Consider the following 20691-nt stretch of genomic DNA (forward strand, 5'->3'; position numbering starts at 1 on the left):
AGCAAAGTCAAGAAATTTAGACGTTATTAGGAATTTATCGTTAAATCAATAAGGTTTCAAAGAGTTTCTCAGTATTTTAAACAGGCTGTCAGTTGTAATGAAAACCATTTAATATTCGAATGTGGTGAAAAATAAACATTTGAAGTGAGTGATTCGTGCAATCACAGTGAATGACGCCGGTCACCACTGACCCTCGCGACTGCCGCTATTTTTCATCCAACCCTGGACCCGTCGATCAATCTTCACTTGGAAAGTAACAGTCCCATAAGTAGGTTACTATGGACAATATTCAGAGCAGTAAGTTGCGCAATCAATTGCAGTCTTCAAATGTAATTTAAAGAAGTTTATTTTCACTGAGCAAATATCCGGTGTTTGAGTAGCTTTCTTTAAACTAATGTAAGTATTATTATTCTTTTTTTTTTGTTTTTGTCTATTTGCCTCACACACACTCCCATAAATAAGTACACTCATCACACACACCTCGCCTCATCGAAGAGAGTACAATATGCCAGAAAAATCTAGGTATTTAAGCAATAAAGAATAGATTTTATTTTATTTTATATTTTATAAGTTACAAGTTATAAATTATAAGTGTTATAGTGTAAGGGTTTATATAATGTTTATGTAAAATGCCAATGTTTATTGCGTCCCTGGTTGACGCTCTTTTCAAGATGGTTCCTACAGAATACCAGCATTCATGTTCTGAATGGAACATGATACAAGCTGAGTAGGAGCCATTTTGGTTCAATAAATTATGTATGTAATTTAAATTGTGTAAAACGTCTGTTTGAACCAAATAAACCATTTTTCTTTCTTTCTTTCTTTCAATGTATACCTACAGTTTAGGATTGTAAGAACTAAGAAGCTTTATGCTAACTTTAATTAAAAGTTAAAAATTAATATACATAAGCGATGTACCAGAGACATTAGGTGTACTTCTTTGTCGTCATCATTTCATCCAATTGAGTCTGTTGAATAAAAATATGGCTTCACCTGCTAACTGCTGGAAAATTTCTTGGTAGCTGGTAACACAATAATATTTTTTCTTTCTTTCTGACTGATTTTAAGGTAAGTGATAGAAAAAGTGAATTCCGTAACAAGTGGGTTAAAAAAAATACAATCTTCCACCTTTCCCAAGGCTAAGGTTACAAAATGCCTATTAGCAAAATATCCAGGACTAAATCCCAGAGCAAAAACTTTTCCACTCAGCTATTTTATGGCAAGCTCATGCAATGCTTTTTCAAAATCACAGCTAGTACTCAGATCAACTCCGAAAGCTCACAAAGTTTAAGTAACTGCTTCTCGTTATTTTCCTGCATCGAACATACATCAAGAAACGCTTAGCATACGTAAAATTGAATGCATTAGTTTTCGAAGATTCCCAAACTACTTATGTAACTGAGCAATGCAATGTTCGCTCAAAGCACTTTGGCCTTGCTGGAAGTATGCACATGCGCCCAAAGTGCAGCGAACTTCGTTCCGGCAACTGCCATTAATATCGCCAACTATTCGAAGAATGCGGGAATTAAAACAGTTTACCTCTGTAATGTCATTCGGAGATTCGTGCCAATTGCTAACTGCCTAAAGTCTACAGTAAGCACTATAGACTACACTAGTATATTGAGGTGAAATATCTCGTGCCGTCACTTCTAAGTAAAAAATCTACATAAGCGTGACGTCACGCGCCATTTCAATTGGATGTAGCACTGTTATTATTTGAGTAAGAAAAAAAAAGAAAAAATAAGTATCCAATATTTTTTTATTATCTGTCTGACGGACAAATAATAAAAATTTTGTCATCTTCTTACTTTTGTCTTTTTACAATATCAATCTAGACATCTAGATCTCCAATTTTTAAACACGAAAAGTCGACTTGTTACAATGTTTCAATTCCAAAGTACCAAAATATAATTACAAAACTTCGTAATCCATAGACCGTACAACAGTTTTTCATTAGTAGTTGGACAGCTTAAAGTTTTGACAAAATATAGCCCGGCTCTCCGGAGTTTAAGCTAATTTGGGACTAAATGATTTATTAATCCCAACTTCTAAGAACGGACACTGGTTTGAGTTATGTTTTATGATTATTTGCAAATAAGTAGGACAAAGTATGACAAGACGTTATAAAGTTATGCACATTAATTTTATTCCCAACTTCGTAGCAGTGTACATTTTAACATGCAATTAATTTGAAATCTAAATCCAACCCAAAAAACTGTACGATTCTTTTCTTGTAATATTCAGTGATTTCATTTGAAAACCAATAATTATGCCATCTGTCACCAAAGTAGGTTAACAATTGTTTAAACATACGATAGGTATTAATTTTAACTAAATACATAGGTATGCTGTGTATTAGAATAAATAGTAATTTTGGACTTACTTAAAACTTAAAATAAATGGAAATACAAGAAAGAGACATTATGTTCTTAATATTACCACAGAATAATAATAAGTACTACGTACAGAAGTTTTATTTCGCGAAGGTATTTAAAAATATGTATGCTCAATGTCATTAACAATATGGTGTAATTTAGCCTGTCTCAAGAGTCAAGCACCATTTTGTTGACAAACATCAGTGATCGGCACTGCGCCGAAGCTATAGGGCTGACTTCGGTAAAATGATGTGACGTGAGGTGCCAAACTGCGGAAAATGGCGGAGGAAATACATGATTTAGCATGAATTATATTAACTACTTATTTACCTCTCAGTGTCTTGAGGCAACTTAAAAAAGTACATTCTGTGTTTCTATTATTATTTAGGCAGTTAAATAGGTACTGCACAGTATTTAGTACACCATTTTCTTTATTTTCTTCCATCATACACAAGAATACGCGTGCGTGAGTCAATGTTCGCTCGTATGTGAGGCCTTGTCGAATAGTATCCTGTAGGTGGGCCATCGCGCGTGTTTTGTTTTCGATGTAAACTCGCGGAGATGAACAGGCCTGATATTACTTTCATTTTAATTCACTGAAATTCACTGTTTTTGTGTAAAGCAAACCCACTGTAATAATTTCTATTATTATTGCCATTAAGTGTTAAATTCCTTACTTAAACACAGCGTGAAATTACAAGAGTTGGTAATTAAGACGACGTAATAAGTAGCATATCTTCCCACTAATCGTTTTAAATAAGGAGCAAGTTAGCGCGAGTGGTTTTCACATTATACGCTAAGGAACGTTCTCTTGCCATTATAATAAATCTAACTTACCAAAAGGGATTAGAATAATATTATATGGTGGTACTGAAATATCGCAAATTCTATCTTATATCAAAAGTTCGAGTAACTTCCTTTGCGTCACATAGTCAGGCCAAAAGCGAGCGAATCCTTTCTATCATATCCTACTTCCTACTAAGTGGGTGTGCAGTATTTTGGACAAAGCTAATATTTTATATCATTTCATTGTGCATTGTTAACAACATACTTTTTAGACATATCGACACAGACAACATACTCGTAGGCTGGTAGGATTGAGGATGATATTGATTGAATACTTATCGCTGAAAGTGCCCAACTAAACTGAAGAAACTAAAATAAGGTTTTTATCATTGGTGATTTGCCGATTCATTTGCATGTTATGTAGTCTTGCGCATTGACACTCAGTCATACTAATGTATATTGGGTAGCTTGAAATAAAGAAGGCTAATGACTAGGACAACTTACTATTTTACAGTTTTTGAGAGGACACAATGTGTACGGAAATTCATATTACAATATTTTGTTTCAGAATATATCAATACTGGTGGTCCTGTTGTATAGTTGGAGGATCGGCGTCAACGCAAAGAGGTTTAAGGAGTTGGATGATGTTTACTATGGTGAGTTGCACATCTATTTGTACCATAGAAAATGTAGAGAGAGAGCACGTCTAGCTAAACACTGTGAGTTCTTATGAAGTTGTCATAAGTGTTATTTTGCAACGAAAATAAATAGTCTTATACTGTTGTCCGTACTTTAAATATTTACATATTTTCTAGAAGAATTAAGCAATATTTTAAAATTTATTTGGGCATGCAAACATACAGGGGTTATGAGCGTTGAGTGTGTTTACACTGTTTGTTTGGATGTGTTGTTTACTTCGAGAGCCAACTGCTTTTGATAAGGTTGAAATTAAACTAAATTTCTCTGTGGCTCAAATAATTCTAATAATAATAATTCAATATATCGAACAAATAGCCTCTTCTAAGTTTAATAAAACTTTTTACAAATCAATTCAAAATGGTAGATAATCGCATATTACGTCATATTTTCTCAAAGAACCTTGTTTTAATCGTAATTTCCTTTTACCCTCTAATACAAAGAGTATTTTTTGTTTTTTACTGTTTTGAATCCTCAATTCGGCACCCCTATTAGTGTTGCCAAACTCCCCAAATTATTTCGCGCATGAGTTCGATGCGTCGCCAAATCGGGAGTTTTCGTTGGTAGAAACACCAACTTTTGCTTCTCCACCAAGTAAGCTGCTTACTTATGCAACCCGAGTGTTTCGGAACTTTAGGGGATCTAACGAAACTTAATTGGTGCCGAAGTCACAGCAGGGCACGTTAATTGGTATCAATTAAATTGGTATGTGCTTACAATTACCTACTTACACAGGATCTGCCAGTATACTTTAACCCCCTTACTAATAAAACTTACACGCTCTTCGAACAGTGTTTAAAGTGACGTTGAGCATTTTAAAACAATGTTGAACAAGTGTGTAACTTTTCGTTGGTAAGGGAATAACTATTTTTATAGTACCTAGCAGTGATGTATACTAATCTGCAACACTAATATTGTTCTACTACAAGAAGTAAGTATTTCGGTACTCGTTCTGAATTTCAAATAAAAATACATTTTTGCTAACATTTCTCAGAACGTTTGTAAGCCGTGATTTTTGATAAATTGTAACAATGGGTTAAAACTTGTACGATGATAGCACGGAAACCTTCGCGTGCCTCGCATTTGCTTTATGATTTACATAACGCACTAATATCATTTTTAATAAATCAGATACCTACCTATTATTCAGAAAATATTAAGACTGGCACTTACCACATTTTACTTCAATCCCTAGTAGACTTACATTTATCAATAAGACTTGTTGATTTAAAAGTTTGATAAACGACCGCTCCGTTCAACAGTGAATGAGAATTTTCCAACATTTCCAAACAAAAGTGGCGTAAATCAAATTCGCTTCTAATTGAAGTGCCGCAACATTTTTCGCAGCCGGCAAATTTAGTTCTTTGCTGCCATCCATCACACGCAATCCGCAATAATTGGAGGCTGGCGTTATAAAAATGTAAGCGCCATTGTTGCCCGCTGAAAGGAGCCGGCGGTTGAAGCAAATGAGATAATAATATGCAATTAGGGAGTTGGAGCTTCCTCGAATGTCACGTGTTTTTTCTTTGCTTAAAATTACGTCAACATAATTCTATGTTACGTGGGACGAAGAACGTTCCTTTATATTTCCAACTAGCTTCAACGCACGGCTTCACCCATGTGAATTTCGATGTGTCCCGGATGGATCACAATTTCAAGGGTTAGATTTCTACCTCGCAGCTTAGTTGTCGTCTTTCGTAAAGAAAAAAGCTGTTATTTAGAGCGAAAAACAGACACAGACTGAAAAACAACGTTATTAATACTAATGACAAAATACGAGTATAAAAACTTGCCATCAAGAATCCCTCAAGCTGTATACGGCTGGGTTTTTCAACAAAAGCCTCTTACAACAATTTCCAAAGTATTGTTTCATACACATATTTTGACCGGGATGCTAAAGGACGTAATTGTAGAGCCGCTTATGAAAAAAATTCAAAAGGCCAAAATTTATCATGCTACCAAGCGAGGCAGCAAAATATGTTACATATCTCAATTAGAACGGAAAGCACAAGTCATAATAAACGTCATTTTCTTTTTCAAAATAAAAGCTGTTTTATAAACTTTGTTAGCAGACACATGTGTAGTTTCTAGTAGGGACCTATGTGCTTAGTAGGAATTAAGTAATTTTACATTTTAGTAAATAAACAAACAAGTCACCTAACTACTAAGGCTGGGTTGCACCATCTTACTTTAACTTTGATAAACATCAAAAATCTGTCAAACTCCATACTAAAATTATCGGTTATTGTTAAAGTTACGGTGAAAGTGAGCTGGTGCAACTCAGCCAGTCAGTTAATTTTTTCTTTTTCTTTCTCAGATGTTCTGGCTGCACTATTACTTGGGCTATAATCGCCCCATTTCACGGACACAAAAAAAAAACAATTTGTAAGATAAAAACGCACCCAAAAGGTACCCGGAACAGGCAATTACCAAGTAATGATTCGCATGAAAAGTCCATTCTTTTGTAACGAGATCATTACGAAGAGTATTTATTTATACATTTTAACTCAATGAAAATCTTGCTCATCTGTTTTCACGGAGTTCTTATGAACAAATTACGGAACCATAGATCCATCAAAAAATGTCTCGAAACAACAGAAGATAGGTACTTACTTCAAAGTTAAAATCTTCAGAGAAACATTTTATGAACATTCTCAATAGATTTTTGTTTTGTTTTTGTGCGAGAACAGGAATACCGTTTTAAGAGCAGACACCAATTGTACGTTTTAGCAGCTTGAAATTCTACTTAAGAGTCAAAACCCACCACGAACGTTATTTTATAAAAGAGGACGAGAAGCCGGCCACCCATCTTAAATTCAAAACAGCTTCCGAAACTCGCTGCAGTGAAATAAGTCACCTTTCGTACAGGAAAAGCTGCAATTTTCCTGCCTGCCGTGCTTGAGTGAAAATACAACATGACACGATGTACCTACATATTATTGTGTTGCACCGATTTATGTTTAATTTGCAGTGTAGTGTAGATGTCACCGGAAAATAACAAGAACCGCAAATTTATTAATTTCCTTGGAAATTCATAAACTTTCGTAGGAGAAAACGCTAGATAAATTGTATTATATTTTTACGCCCACATTTTGGCAAATTTATAAACTTACCAAACTCACGCGTAAAATAATAAGTAAACAATAACATAAACGCCATGTGCGCTCTGATTGGTTGTATAAGTCACGTGTTCCTTCTCCTTCCTAATATAATACTAATATTCCCGTGTTCTACAAACCAGATTACCTAAATATAAAATATGGGTCACCACCACAATCCAGTGAAGAGAAAATTGAACTAGTGTCCCTCTCAAACCGGTACCTAGAGCATGAAAACTAAGTATGGAAATTACGCTCACAGCCCGAAAACGCCCATGAACGAAGAAATAGCCTACAACGCATCGTGTTCATTGTAAAACATCCACATCTTGAAATACGTGCTATAGCCGCTTATGAGAACAACCATGATGCGTTGTGGCAATGAGAAAAACCATGACGCGTTCTGAGCACTAATAACTTACCGGCAGAATTGCCAAGTCTTCCGTCTCTTTTTAATCTTACATCGTAATGACTTTAATAAAAAAACATTAATTAATCATGCTTAATCTTAAATGTAACTCACTTAAGCTCTACTCATTTATCAGTCAATGAACTGTATGGTGGCCCAGGTGTGCTAAAAACGGCGGTAAATTTCGTCAATATCGTCTTAATCTGAAAGATACTAAGTAAATGTGCGCGTCTTGTTAAAAAGTATTACCTCACAACACAATGACGTTTATAGGCCACATTTGTCTCCCGCCCCAGACTCCGTATCACCCGCGTGTCACGACGTGATCTATTGTATTTGGGCCGTTATTTATCTATCTTATTACGATACGGATGGCAGTAATTTCCGTCACCTGTGCGAAAAGCTGGCGGCGGTATTTTAACGCTATATTATAACGGTATTCAACCTTTCACCCTTGTAAGGTCTACCTGCAAAGCTTGAAAGGTTCTGAAGAACTGTGTCGTGTGTGTGTGTCGGTATTTCTATTTTTCAGGTTGAACATGTACACTGTGTTGATTTTATTATTATTTTTAATAATCTAAATATATAAAAGGAGAAACTGACTGACTGACTGACAGATCAACGCACAGCCTAAACGGCTAAACGTAGGCACTTGAAATTTGGAAGGAACGTAGCTTAGGTACCGTAGAGGTGCACTAAGAAAGGAATTCCCGAAATTCCCACGGGAACGGGAGTTAGCGGGAAAAAACATTTGTATGAAAAAATCTAAACCGCGTAAGATAGATGAAGGGGGTGAAACGGGATCCACGCGTACGAAGTCGCGGGCTGCCGCTAGTAATCTTTAAACTCACTACTTTACATCGAAAGAAAGAGAGAGAATTACTTATAATTAAAAGTAATTACAAGTACATTACTACCTATTCTTGTGTACACATGCAATGTAAAGATTTAGAGTAAATTAAAAATAACAATTTATTACACTTTGCATATGGGCTAAACAAAAATCATTATGATTCCGTCCGGTTTATAAAAGGTGCAATATTATTTATCACTAAATAGCATTCTGAACAATAACCAACTAGGTACATTTTAATCTTAGTTTAGCGTAGCGAACTTCATAAATATTAATACTCACTTTAGTTATGATATTGAAGAATAATAATCCAGGCAAGATGTCGTTACAAGTTATTAGATGTCAACCGCAAGCCTTGGCGTGTACTCGTTAGTCAAACGCAGGTAACATTATGTAACTTGATACGTAAATCCATGACAAAGACAATTTTCCGACTTATCCGACTACACAGGTTGTAAGGAACATTAACCTAATTGAATTCAGACGGTGATTTAAGAAACATACTCTACTGAAGTCAGACTTTTGAGATTCTGGATTGGCAAGTAGATTTTTTCACTGAATTACTACTTGGTTTAAGTTTATCAGATTTAGTCAATGAGAACAGACCCCTATTTATGACCAACGTTGAAATAATTTATTATTAAAAGCCCTGCAAATCACTCTGTCACATCCACGTCACTGGTATTCACAGATTAAAGAGTGAAAAAATAAATGAAAAAAATCGTTATTTAATGTAAAAATACACTGAATTCAAGACAGTGATTTCCTTTGAGTTCACTGCTAAAATTCTATTCAACCTGGCCCTTACACCCTATGTAACCTTGGCTAAGATCGCGCAAAATAAATTGTGGTTACGTGAAATTCACCCTCGACCTCATTACTGAGGGTTCAAACAACATCAAACTACGAATGAGGTACTAGGATATCGTATCGCATTATTACTCGTAGAGGTGATCCTATAATTACCACACGAATATTAGAACAAACGGCCACTATTTTACATACAAAATGTAGGTATTTTCTCACGGAAGTTAGTAGCAATGGATATTAAAATAAAATATTTTGCAGTTGTTATTCCACCATCATAGAGTTAAAGGATCTTAAGTTATGTGGAATGTACTTGGTAGAGTTTAAAGAGTTTACATAGAGACAGTGATTGGTCGAAGAGAAATTGGTTATTGAGGTAATTTAAGATTTAGGTTATGATGGGACTGACATACTCTGTAAATTAATAAATAAGTAGAAAAGAAAATCGGTTGTGTCTTTTTACCTATAGGTAACCTACCTAATATTTACTTGCACTTGCAAAGTTCTAATAACTTAAGCTACCCACTAATTCACTAAAGTTTACTGTAAATCCGTCATAGGATTAGATATTAGTATAGCATAGCTGCTATAATAATTTAGCAGTGAACTTACAGCTCTGTTTACTCCACAGAAGAGGTGTTTGTTTATTCCCTGAGACAGAGTCTACGTTCAAGCACCAGCTACGAAGACTTCTAGAAATCCCTTTGATGTGTAATTAAGTAACAAACACCCTAACGTACAATCATAAAGGATTCATAGAATCCCAAAAGAACGGGTAGTTTCTTCGCTTTGCGCAGATAACACCGGAGAAAAACATTAAGTAACCTGGACCGTTGTTAATGATTGATTGGCGCGTGAAATGGAGAAGGCAAGGGCAAACCACTCCATTAATTCTGTCTGTAAGGCACGGCTTAAGATAGGTACCTACTATACCTATAGGTAGCTACGTCTACTTGTTTTCCTCCTCTGGCCCTCCGTTAAAAGTTAATGGATCATGATTACAAACAGCGATTTGTGTTTTAGATGAAGAAAATATAAAATCCTAGTAACAGACAAAGCTATTGATGAAATGGCTGTTGACATAAGGTTGTAAATATTAATAAATTATAGGTTTTAGTAAGTGTATCTGAACTTGTTAACGTAATTAAAATACACTCTCCTAATTGCCGTGCCCTACAGGGACTAATATGATCTCAATAATTTATTTATTTTCTTTTACATCACGTATTGGAACTAAAAATGTTAAGTAATCTTTACCTTATTCATTAGCATCTCCAATAGTTTAGTCACCCTTGTAATGCATTATTACGTCATCTTTAAGTAACATTTACGTTATTCAAGTCAATATCAATCTTAATATATCAAGAGTCCAAGCGGGCCTGCTCCGTCGTCGTTTCCGTATATTCGGATCTTTGGATTTGTCTGTTGCTCGTTCCAGTTTTACTTTAGATGAGAGAGATAAATACAGTCCATGAGGAATATTAATTTTATGATATGTATTAAGCCCGATTTATTATTTGTTCAATGTGTTGTGTCGTGACGCATCAGAACGGAATCGATTTCACATATTATTATGCGATACGTCATTCAGAAGCAATCACGACACAACACTAGTGCATGAAAACGGTTGCTTTCTGATGCGTCACGTCACAATACGTCAGACAAATATAAATCCGGCTTTAGGGCTGTGAAACAAAACAGTACCGATTCAATCAAAATACGATTCAAAACTGCGCATATCGTTGGAAAAACTATTCAAAAACAAACTCAGGACCATACATCAACGTCGCGACACTACCCGATTCGCGCTCCCGAGATAAATAAAGCCTTATTTATTCAGACCCTGCGGAAACTGTTTTGAATTTCACGACGTGTGGTCCGGCTCGTAAAGTATTTATGAGACGGTGGCTTGCGAGTTTGTTTGCGGGTTATACTTATACTCCGATAATCCTTGGAGGCGATATTTTTGTAACTGTGTGCCTACCATGAGTTTACGTTAGGTGTGCTCGCTAGCGACTGCGTAAAAAAATGACATTTAAATGTATGACATATAGTGCAGCGCCCCTAGCGGCTACTTTCAAGAAATAAAATCTTCATAGAATTTTTTGACGTATTCGCTAGCGAGCTCACCTAACGTAAACTCATGGTAGGCACACTGATGACATTAGAATAGTTCTGCACGGGATTGCTACCATGTCCTTTATTTACAAGCCTCCGCTATTTCGGCACTGTTGCTAGAGTCATGATCACGGATTAATTATTTTGCTAGGGAAAGATATCAAATGTAAATTATCTAAGTAAATTCTGCGCCCGCAACTTTGTAGGTGCGTGGTAAAAATGATTTGCAGTCGGCGTTATAGAGTAGAGTTGCAAATTTTTTAAGCTACTGACATTTAAAACCACAATACAAGAACACTTAAACCAAATATCAAAACATTAAAATAAGTAGGTAAAACGTAGGCAACCCGTTGTAGCTAAGATGAGAACATTAAACCGACCTACACTGTTACATAAATGTATGCCAACTACAACTTTCTACAACTCTGGCAGTTAAGCAACATTGTAGCATATTTTATTCTAAACAGGATCATTTGTTGGCCAAATTGGGAGTAGGTAGGAATAAGAAATAGCTAAAATGCTTTTAAAAGATCATCATATATTTTTTTAATACTGCACCATTTTAAACCTGTAGACGTCAAGTTTACACTCTCTGTCATAAAAACACGAACTTTTCCAATAGAGAATATGCATCGATTTTACAAGTTAATCAAATTACCTATGTATAAATAAACACTAGTTATGTATAAATAAATCATGGAAATAGCTGAGCCTAACGTCAAATGTCACCCGCCCATAGTAACTTGTATGGGACTCTGCGTGTCGTTCTAACACGACCAATGACGTCATGAGATCTCTAACGTCTTTTGATTTTTTGTTAAAGAAAAGCACTGATTGATTTGATAATTAATGCCAAGGCTACTGAAATGCGAGAAATAAAAAAACCTTGCATATTCCCTTTTGGCCAACAGCACACCTGAAAACTTGACTTGGTTAAAATATTGTCAGTGTATTAGATCCGCTCTAAGCAAACTCCCAGAAGTGCAGCCGGGGTTTCGTAACTTACGCTCAACATTATTCACGATATTGCCCCGTCCCGTCGTTATTTTGTGTACTTGGGAGACTTTGCATTTATAACAGTTCGTTTATTGATTTCGTTTTCAGTTGTTGTGTTTTAAAATATTAAAACTTTAGTAAGTTATTCCTGAGAACCAATTTAATAGCTGAGCACAGTACAGGTTTTCTTTTAAACATTATTCTATAATTTTCTATTTACATACAACACTAACAGATAACATCATCAACGGTGCTTGCGCAGAAGTTGTAACGATGTGTGTTGTAGTTAATTTTCATAATTATACGTCAAAATTCACGACGCAACGTCTATTGTAAATTACTGTGACCCTATATAAAACCTGTAAAAGATCATTAAAATTAGTTAAAAACATTTCATATTCAGATATTACCTACCGTGTAATTTCATTTATTATAAATNTCTTACTTCCCCGCAATTTTTTATTTCCTGGTGTGGCTATTTACACGCCACACCAGTAAAAATGACGAAATTTTGCCAAAATCACATTGCTCTATTTTGTTAAGAATGAGCTAATTTGTACCTTAGAAGACTAATTATGAATAACTAATGATATAAGATATTGATTACCAGAAAATACTAATTAATATTATGAAATATGATGAAATTGCTTTTTTGTTACAAGATAACGCAAATTTCACTATATTTTAGACTTTTAGAATATCTCTATTATTTAAACATGTATATGGCTATTGGTGAATTTTTCAATTTAAATCCATTATTTACTAACTGTTACTTAAGTTTCTTGATAAATATTGCTTTAATTACCGCTTAGTAGGAAAAAATCTACAAATCAAATACAGGGTCGTAAAGACCCTCCACATCCTCGACTTATACCTTTTGTACCACATCCTCGCCGGGTTAATGATAAGACCTTTACTGTACACTTAGTAGGCAAATAAACAATTTGAATTTGAATTTATATAAAACCTGTAAAAGATCATTAAAATTAGTTAAAAACATTTCATATTCAGATATTACCTACCGTGTAATTTCATTTATAAATTAGTGAACCACCACAGAAATGTCATTCAAAGAATGCTCAGTGTAGATGAGATGGCAGAAGTGAACGGCTTAACGGTGTCAATTAGTGGCGGGGTCATTAATTAATATTTCTGCTCATTTAATTTGCATAAATACATATTTTTATGAATGAAAATACTAATTTAACCATTATTAAAGCACACCGTAGTTTGTAGGAGTTAATAGCGATACCTACCTAAAATTTTTTTACAAAGAGCATTAATTACCTACAATTAAACTCTGATAAACATGATTTTCCTGTTCATTATTTCATTTATTTGATGCAGCTACATTTGAACGATTACATTATTGTAAAACAAAGATAGAAAAAATGTTTGTTCAGTCAGTATCGCCGACAATATACATAACAATAACATACTGGGTGTAATACTGAGCTCATTAACAAAGCTTGTCTACAGGTGTTATACCTACACCCAGTATTATTGTTCCGTTAGAAACTGTAGTTAATTGCGAAGATTAAATAGCAGCGCAGCAGAATTCAGCGACACATATTAAGGCAACGTGAATCTATCACCCCTTTCCGGTTCCGGAGTTGTATAACAGCATGTGCTCGCGGTATTGTACGGTGCAACCTGCGCCAGTGACGTTATTGTTTAATTAATATTACAGTATTCAATTTAGTTATACTATAGTATACATATACTAATATGCAGTTATTGCTCAGGCGTAGATTTTCAAATTGTGCTCAATTAATGCATTCGGTTCTAGTCGCCACTGCAAGCTTTAGTGACATGGTAGTTCAGTCAGAAAAAAATACTTTTTTCTGGCTAACCTTGGTTAAAGTGTGTATTTTAAAAACATCTGTCATTTTCAAAGCTTTACTTTGCAAAAATATATTACAGAAACTTACTCTATTTATACAAAATACTAAATACAAATATAAAATGCTAAATACTTGGTTCAATAATCAAAATATTATTTCTTAAAATTACTCTGTGCCTGTATACTGTGACATGTTTTACTCGTATGTCGTACGGCAACGGCAAGTCAAGTCAAACACCTGGTGGCATGGCACCTTAGGTCATTGTGATAGTGGCTATTTTGTAACAAAAACATTCATTATAATGTATGTGCTGTCGTCTGCACCTAAAATGCATATTACACACACGTTGACGTCACAGCAGTGCTCTTGGGAATTCTTTATTTTCCCGTTTAAATTGAAATGCAGGCATATTAAGATCCCCCCACATGAAGTGCATTGCAGTTCAACTCCACAATGCGCTTTATTAAACCGTCTGAGAGGGACTATTTCCATGCTTAACCATAAAGGATGATTTCGTATAAAAGGTTTTAGCTTAAAGTCTTGGAAAAGTTTATCAGTCTGTAAGCAAGACACAATTGAATACCAATTTTCTAGTTTAGGAAAGTTTAAGATAAATATCATAATGAAATGAAATAATCAAAAAAGTTACATTTTATATGAGGTGACATTTATGACGCAGGGACGTAATAGGGATGGACAACCATCGTTTTGAAACTAACCCTGAAAGTGGCATTTAAGGAATATATTTTTCTTTTTATGCAAAGTGATTACTGTATTATTAGCTGCATGTAATAACTAGGTAGGACAGAAATTATAGAACTCAACATGTACCGCAGAATAAAGTGTTCAATTTCGCACCAAACGCACTAAAAGTAAGTCCTGGGGCGTACTCAATAAACCGATATCCAATTGGACTACCTTCAAATATTTGCTTGGAGTTCCTCTCAGCTCCGCGTCTTTGAGGACTGGTTTGAAACGTCTTGAGTGCCTACGAAATATGTTGTAGTTACAACAGCAAAATTGTATAGTCGACAACACAAGACTGTAAAAATTCCTTGCAAAGTAGCCCTTAAATATGCAACGTGTTTTAGCATGATTTGCTGTCGTTTGTACGGATACGACATTAAAGCGATACGGACCAAAAATGCAATGATTTATTATCCCAGGTGTATGGCTAGAGATTTGAAAGAAAGAATGAAAAATAATTTATTTGGTTCAAACACAGTTTAACACAATATCAGAATTATTTGCATTAAGTATTGAGGATTATTCCGTGAAACAGATAAACTCGTATTTTGAAACGGTTGAAACTCGAGTGCAATCATTACGTATCTAATTGGCTATTATCCAATGAAGAAGTTTCGTGATGTTGAATACATTATATTTCACTAAATGGGATTAAAATATTTACGCTTTACTTATATTTTCAAGTTTTATTAATGGAAAAAAATTTGAAACTTCTCCATTAGTTGCCTCCCATTCCAACACAGCATCTCGAAACAACTCGATCTCATTTACATTCAATCCACCTGAAAACAAAAAGTACGCAAGGAACCAGCGTACCTACAAACGCTCTAATAGTACTCGCGTAGGTACTACCTAGCGACGGGTGTGTTCGATAAACCGATGTCCATTAGGACTCTTGGCAAACATCAGCTCCAACTTCCCTCCGAGTGGGCTGATACGAGCTCTCCCGAGGGGGGCATTAGTTGAACTAGTTCATTTAACATCTGGAAGTGGAGGAACTAAAATGCTGAAAGGTGAAAAAATTCGGCAAGTGGGAATTAACGGCTCTTTGATCTATGTACTACGCACGTAGAGTCGTCCGTACTTTAGTTTGTGGAGTGGAATTAAATTTTTATAGTTTTTATTCAATTGTTGTACCTACATGTTTTCTTCAAAATCACAGTCCAAAATTGTAGAGCAATGGGCGTACTAATAATGATAATTAGGGATAAGTATTAATTTTAAAACCGCCCAGCTAAATAGGTACACTTTTTGCTTAACTTTATGTACTAATTGAAAGACTATGTCCAAAATTCTGATTGAGGTTCTTTTATTCTGCAGTGAGAACTGTCGGGGCAGCAAAATAAAAATTCTCCGATCATTCGAAATGAAACTGAACACCAATTAGCACTTATGTGTGGCGTGTTACTTACGAGGGGTGTTGAAAAAATAATGAGAATGGAATATTTCTAGCCATCCCAAAATCTGAAAGTTAATTGGGTAGGTAGCTTAATTCTTCACTAGAAACTGGTAAAAAATCATTTAAGTCCATCATATGGATAAATAAATTTTTTGGCTGAGTAATCAAGTCTTAGAAATCGAATTTGAATGTTAAAATGCACATTAATATGTTAGTAATTTACGAGTATATGTTACACAGTTCATTCGACATGAATAGAAGATACATAAAGGCTTAGGCTGAGTTGCACCACCGCGGCACCGATCTTTGACCGTAACTATAAGGATAACCGGTGTTTTTTGTATGGAGTTTGACAGATTTTAGGCGTTAAAGTAAGATGGTGCAACCAGTGGCGGGGCAAGACCTAAATTTGATGTGGGCAAGACAGATTTCGCGAGGCCTTGTTCTGTGGCGACCTGAAGACGGATTTTATGAAATAATAATAAAAAACGGGTCAATGGTCTATCCATTGACAGTTCCTGATTTCTAGATTCAGTGATTATTTTTAAAGGAATTTTGCGCCAAAGAATAATGTTTGTCACTTTAAACCGTGTTGTTGCTTAATTTTGTGTCTGATTATGGCTGAATTTGTTTGGAAAAAAAATTTTTTTAACTACATTGTTTAGCTATCAATAATTTATATTTAATAGTCAATGTTTCAAAATTTTTGCCCACGTCGCCCACGCCTTACGCCGCCACTGGGTGCAACCCAGCCTTAGTTTGTTTAATATATCAGTTTTTCCCGTCAATCTATCGAATAGCTGGAGCTCGAACTAATTATGAAAAGTTTATACAATTCAGCATTTCAGTGCTGAATTCATTGTATAAACCATCAGCAGTTTTATTCATATCACAAAGGCCTTTGGTGGCACTAGTAGGCAATAAAACTCTGTAAAATAATGTGTTTTGTTTCAGCTCAGAATACTTTACGCAAAAAAAGCTTTTGATAGTAAAAACTTTCCAGTCGAAAAACGTCACGCTCAGCGTACATAAAATATCTTGTGAATTGTTTTTGGGTAAAAAGTCTCAAAAGTTCTAATAAAGTTGTTTAGCAAAAATGTTATCCATGTTGTTTTATCACACAATCTACCTGATAAGTGGCACGTGATCCGTTATTATCTACCTGTAGGTAATAATATTTTCAGTGCTCATACATATTTCATCCATTAGTGAAAATGGTTCGTGTTCTGAACTTGTTAATAACACCTCTTACTTTTAGTGCGCCAGTTATTTTGAACTAACGTAAAATAGTTTAGTGAAACATTTTAGTGTGAGTGTTACGACTGGATTTAAACCTGGGAGTTTAAATGGCTACAATTATTGCAATCAGTTGAACACTTGAACTACGAAACTGTAATGATGTGATTCAAAATAATGTCAGATAAAGTTTTAGCTGATTTTAAAAAGAGGTTAAGCTCTGCGTGAATTACCTTACCTTACCTAGGGTCTGTGTATAGCCATAGTATAAACTGGTTTTAGCTGTCTCCGTGATTTATGTCACTATCTAATTATGGAATAATACTCGTATACTTAGCTAATTACTATAAAAATGTGTATAATTTAATGCATCTCGCACTAATAGGTACATATCGTCTGGCTACATATGCCAAAACTTACAGTAAGTAATAGCCAAGTAATGTCATTAAATGTAATCCATACTAATGATAGTATAGTAAAACAAACAAATGAAATCAAACAGAGGATTACATTACACGTTCATTGGATTTCTTGAGGTTTTCGCACTTTGCCAGTGCAACCTCACAGTCTAATGCAGCTTTATCACTTACAAATGAAAATTGAATCGCTAATGATCCCACTGAATTATTGATGAGCAAAGAATGACGATTTACAAATTTAGAAGATCCCTTCATTCCACCTCCATTACACGGTAAGCCCTCTTAAGAGGGTAAGCGAGGGGCGTTTTAAATTGCGCACAATAAAATACAGTGGACATGTGAGTGAAACAATCAGTCAGTGAGCGACGCCTCTTCCCTTAACACCCGCTATTCCTTTCTTCAGGGTTGTCGAAATGGACGTTTGTAAGTGCGTTTTCCGTCCCCATTTTATTATACCTTTTTTTTGACAAAAAGGTCTGTATTTATTAGCCTATGCTAAAGGGTCACATGAAGTAAGTAGCAAGTATTCTGTAAATTAGACAAAAAGTTGTTATCATTACGTATGGTTACATTTCAGTAATGATATTGAATTTGGCACTGATACAATTTTTTGCAGGGAATACAAACTCACGTTTCACGGCCGCACCACCGCATGACGATTTTATCGCTGCTTTTAGTCACGATTGTGGCAATTTGCGACTGTATCGATGCTGCATCGAGATTGAATTTCTGCAAAAACGGCCGTTTAAAAGTTCGATTCTGATTCATGTTCCATTGTATTGCTCTTAATAACGGCATTTGAGTTACAAATTTGCAGTCTATGTTGTTATTACACAGCGCGTCCAAATACGTCTATTTTCCGGTGTTTATTAAAATTAACCACAAAATATATGTGTCTATAATCAGACACNTCAGACACAATCATACTAAACTAGATTGAATTATATTTTCTCTAAGTGGGAGATAACGGGCACTTATAACTTTAAAGCCCGTATTCACAAACATTACTATGAGGTCTCACAGTGCGCGTGGACGCACAGGGTGACACACGAACCAATCACAGAGCTATATTCAACGCTGAGCGTTCGATTTGCTGCGTCACTTAAAGCAAGCATCGTTTGTGAATGGGGGCGTTAGTCACGAAATGTTTTGATTTCATAATTCACAGCTTTGCCAGCCCTAGGCCTACTCCCTGCAGTAATCCTCCTGCGCCTGATAATATAAAGAGCTAAACGTTCGAGTTTAACGAGAAAGAGGTACACATCTAATCTACCTGCTAAGCTCCTGTCTTCCCGAATGAATGAGTAACTCAATTTGAATGACATGAGTTCAGGTGATAGCTCCCACTCGAAGAGAAATAGAAAATAAAGCCTATTTATTGATAATGCTTCAGATGCTACGATAAAAGGGAATTAGGATATCATGCTTCTGTTCTGTTACTGAGAATATGATTTGAACAGTCGGAACTATCAGCCGAATATCCAGTGACAAATTTTAAGGCTTTTTGAATAGTAGAAAAGATCCTAGGAAAGATATAAAGTTCTAATTGAAGAGATGCGTTCTGTGATAGTTTTTTGTGCTGTCACTATTCTAAAAAACTCATAAAATTCCGTACCCAAAAGGTGCCAAACAAAGGGATAATATGCCTCCGCGACTGTGTCACATAATCGGTAGAAAGTTGTTTCTTCTTACAAAATTTCAATTTTAAAACATTAATTAAGATTATGGGAAGTTTTACAAGAAACGAGCTTTCGGTTGTACAAAATAGTATAGTCTTATATGTTGATACAGAAACTTTTATGTGCGAGTCATATTCACGCTTGGCCAGTTTTTATCTTTTATATTGCTGTCTGCTTACTTTTATTTCAAATACCTAGGTAGGTATTAACTATTATACAGTCCCCTAGACACTTGATCTGCTGTAACACGATCACTGAAACTCTAACGATAAGTTGTCTAACTATTGAAAAAGCTGAGGCTAAAGTATTTCTAAAGGGGAGACCGTTAATAGACTGGAAAAACTAAATAACTAAAAGATGAGCTGCAAAATAAAGGGCTGACGGGTGAGGCGTGGGATAAAATGGAAAAAATATTGTATTTATTTGGCAGAAACTTTTTGCCTACGACTGAAAGTCTAAGGCTGGGTTGCACCATCTTACTTTAACTTTGACAAACGTTAAAAATCTGTCAAAATCTGTCAACCGGTGCTTTTTGTATGGACAAAAAGCACCGGTTATCGTCATAGTTACCGTTAAAGTTAGGTGGTGCAACTCAGCCTAAGTGTGTACCTAAACACCGCACCACAACAAGTAAGTTTCATTTCGATTTCTATAGTTTTTTTTATGATTATTTTATTATGAAGTCGACAAAGATGATAGGTACTTATAATAACATGAGTTTTGTCATTTACAAAGTACCAAAGCTAGCCAAGAAATTCTCGCGTGAACAGTTTATCAAACACATGAATTTACTAGGTACTACATACTTACATAAAAAACACAAGACAAATTGTTACTTTGGCGCCCATCTTCAACCGTTTACCTTGTAACAGGAGGAAACGGGTACAGAAATTGAATAACTTTCCTTATGGGTAACTACTTTACCTTAGAGAAAAGTATGTTTATTTGTGCAGTAGACAAAGCATCTCTATACATACATACATTTATGTATACTTGTTACAACACGCTTGGAGCGCTGCAGTGTATTATAGTAGTAGCCAACTCACGAAGGCGAGTGAGCTTTACTTGTGTGTGTACGTGTACATGCACATAACGATAGTGTAATGTCTATCAAAACGTTTGAAAAACGAACAGTAGCGAGCCACCACACATGTAAAGCTCACTCGCCTTCGTGAATTGCAACAACTAAACTTCTTGTGCCGTCATCCCCACACGACTTGATTTCTCCA

At 35.3% G+C, this 20691-nt stretch overlaps 1 protein-coding gene across 1 annotated transcript in view; it reads left to right on the top strand.

Annotated features, from left to right (window-relative positions):
* Positions 1-20691, top strand: part of LOC114355009 (uncharacterized) — a 42834-nt gene that overhangs the window by 8497 nt on the left and 13646 nt on the right. The window contains exon 2 of the mRNA XM_028307656.1: positions 3730-3817. Within this exon, the coding sequence (XP_028163457.1) occupies positions 3730-3817 (88 nt within the window). The remainder of the gene's footprint in view (positions 1-3729; positions 3818-20691) is intronic.

Source organism: Ostrinia furnacalis, unplaced genomic scaffold (assembly GCF_004193835.3).
Source record: "Ostrinia furnacalis isolate ACB-3 unplaced genomic scaffold, ASM419383v2 OfSCF2306, whole genome shotgun sequence".
Lineage (NCBI taxonomy): Eukaryota > Metazoa > Arthropoda > Insecta > Lepidoptera > Crambidae > Ostrinia > Ostrinia furnacalis.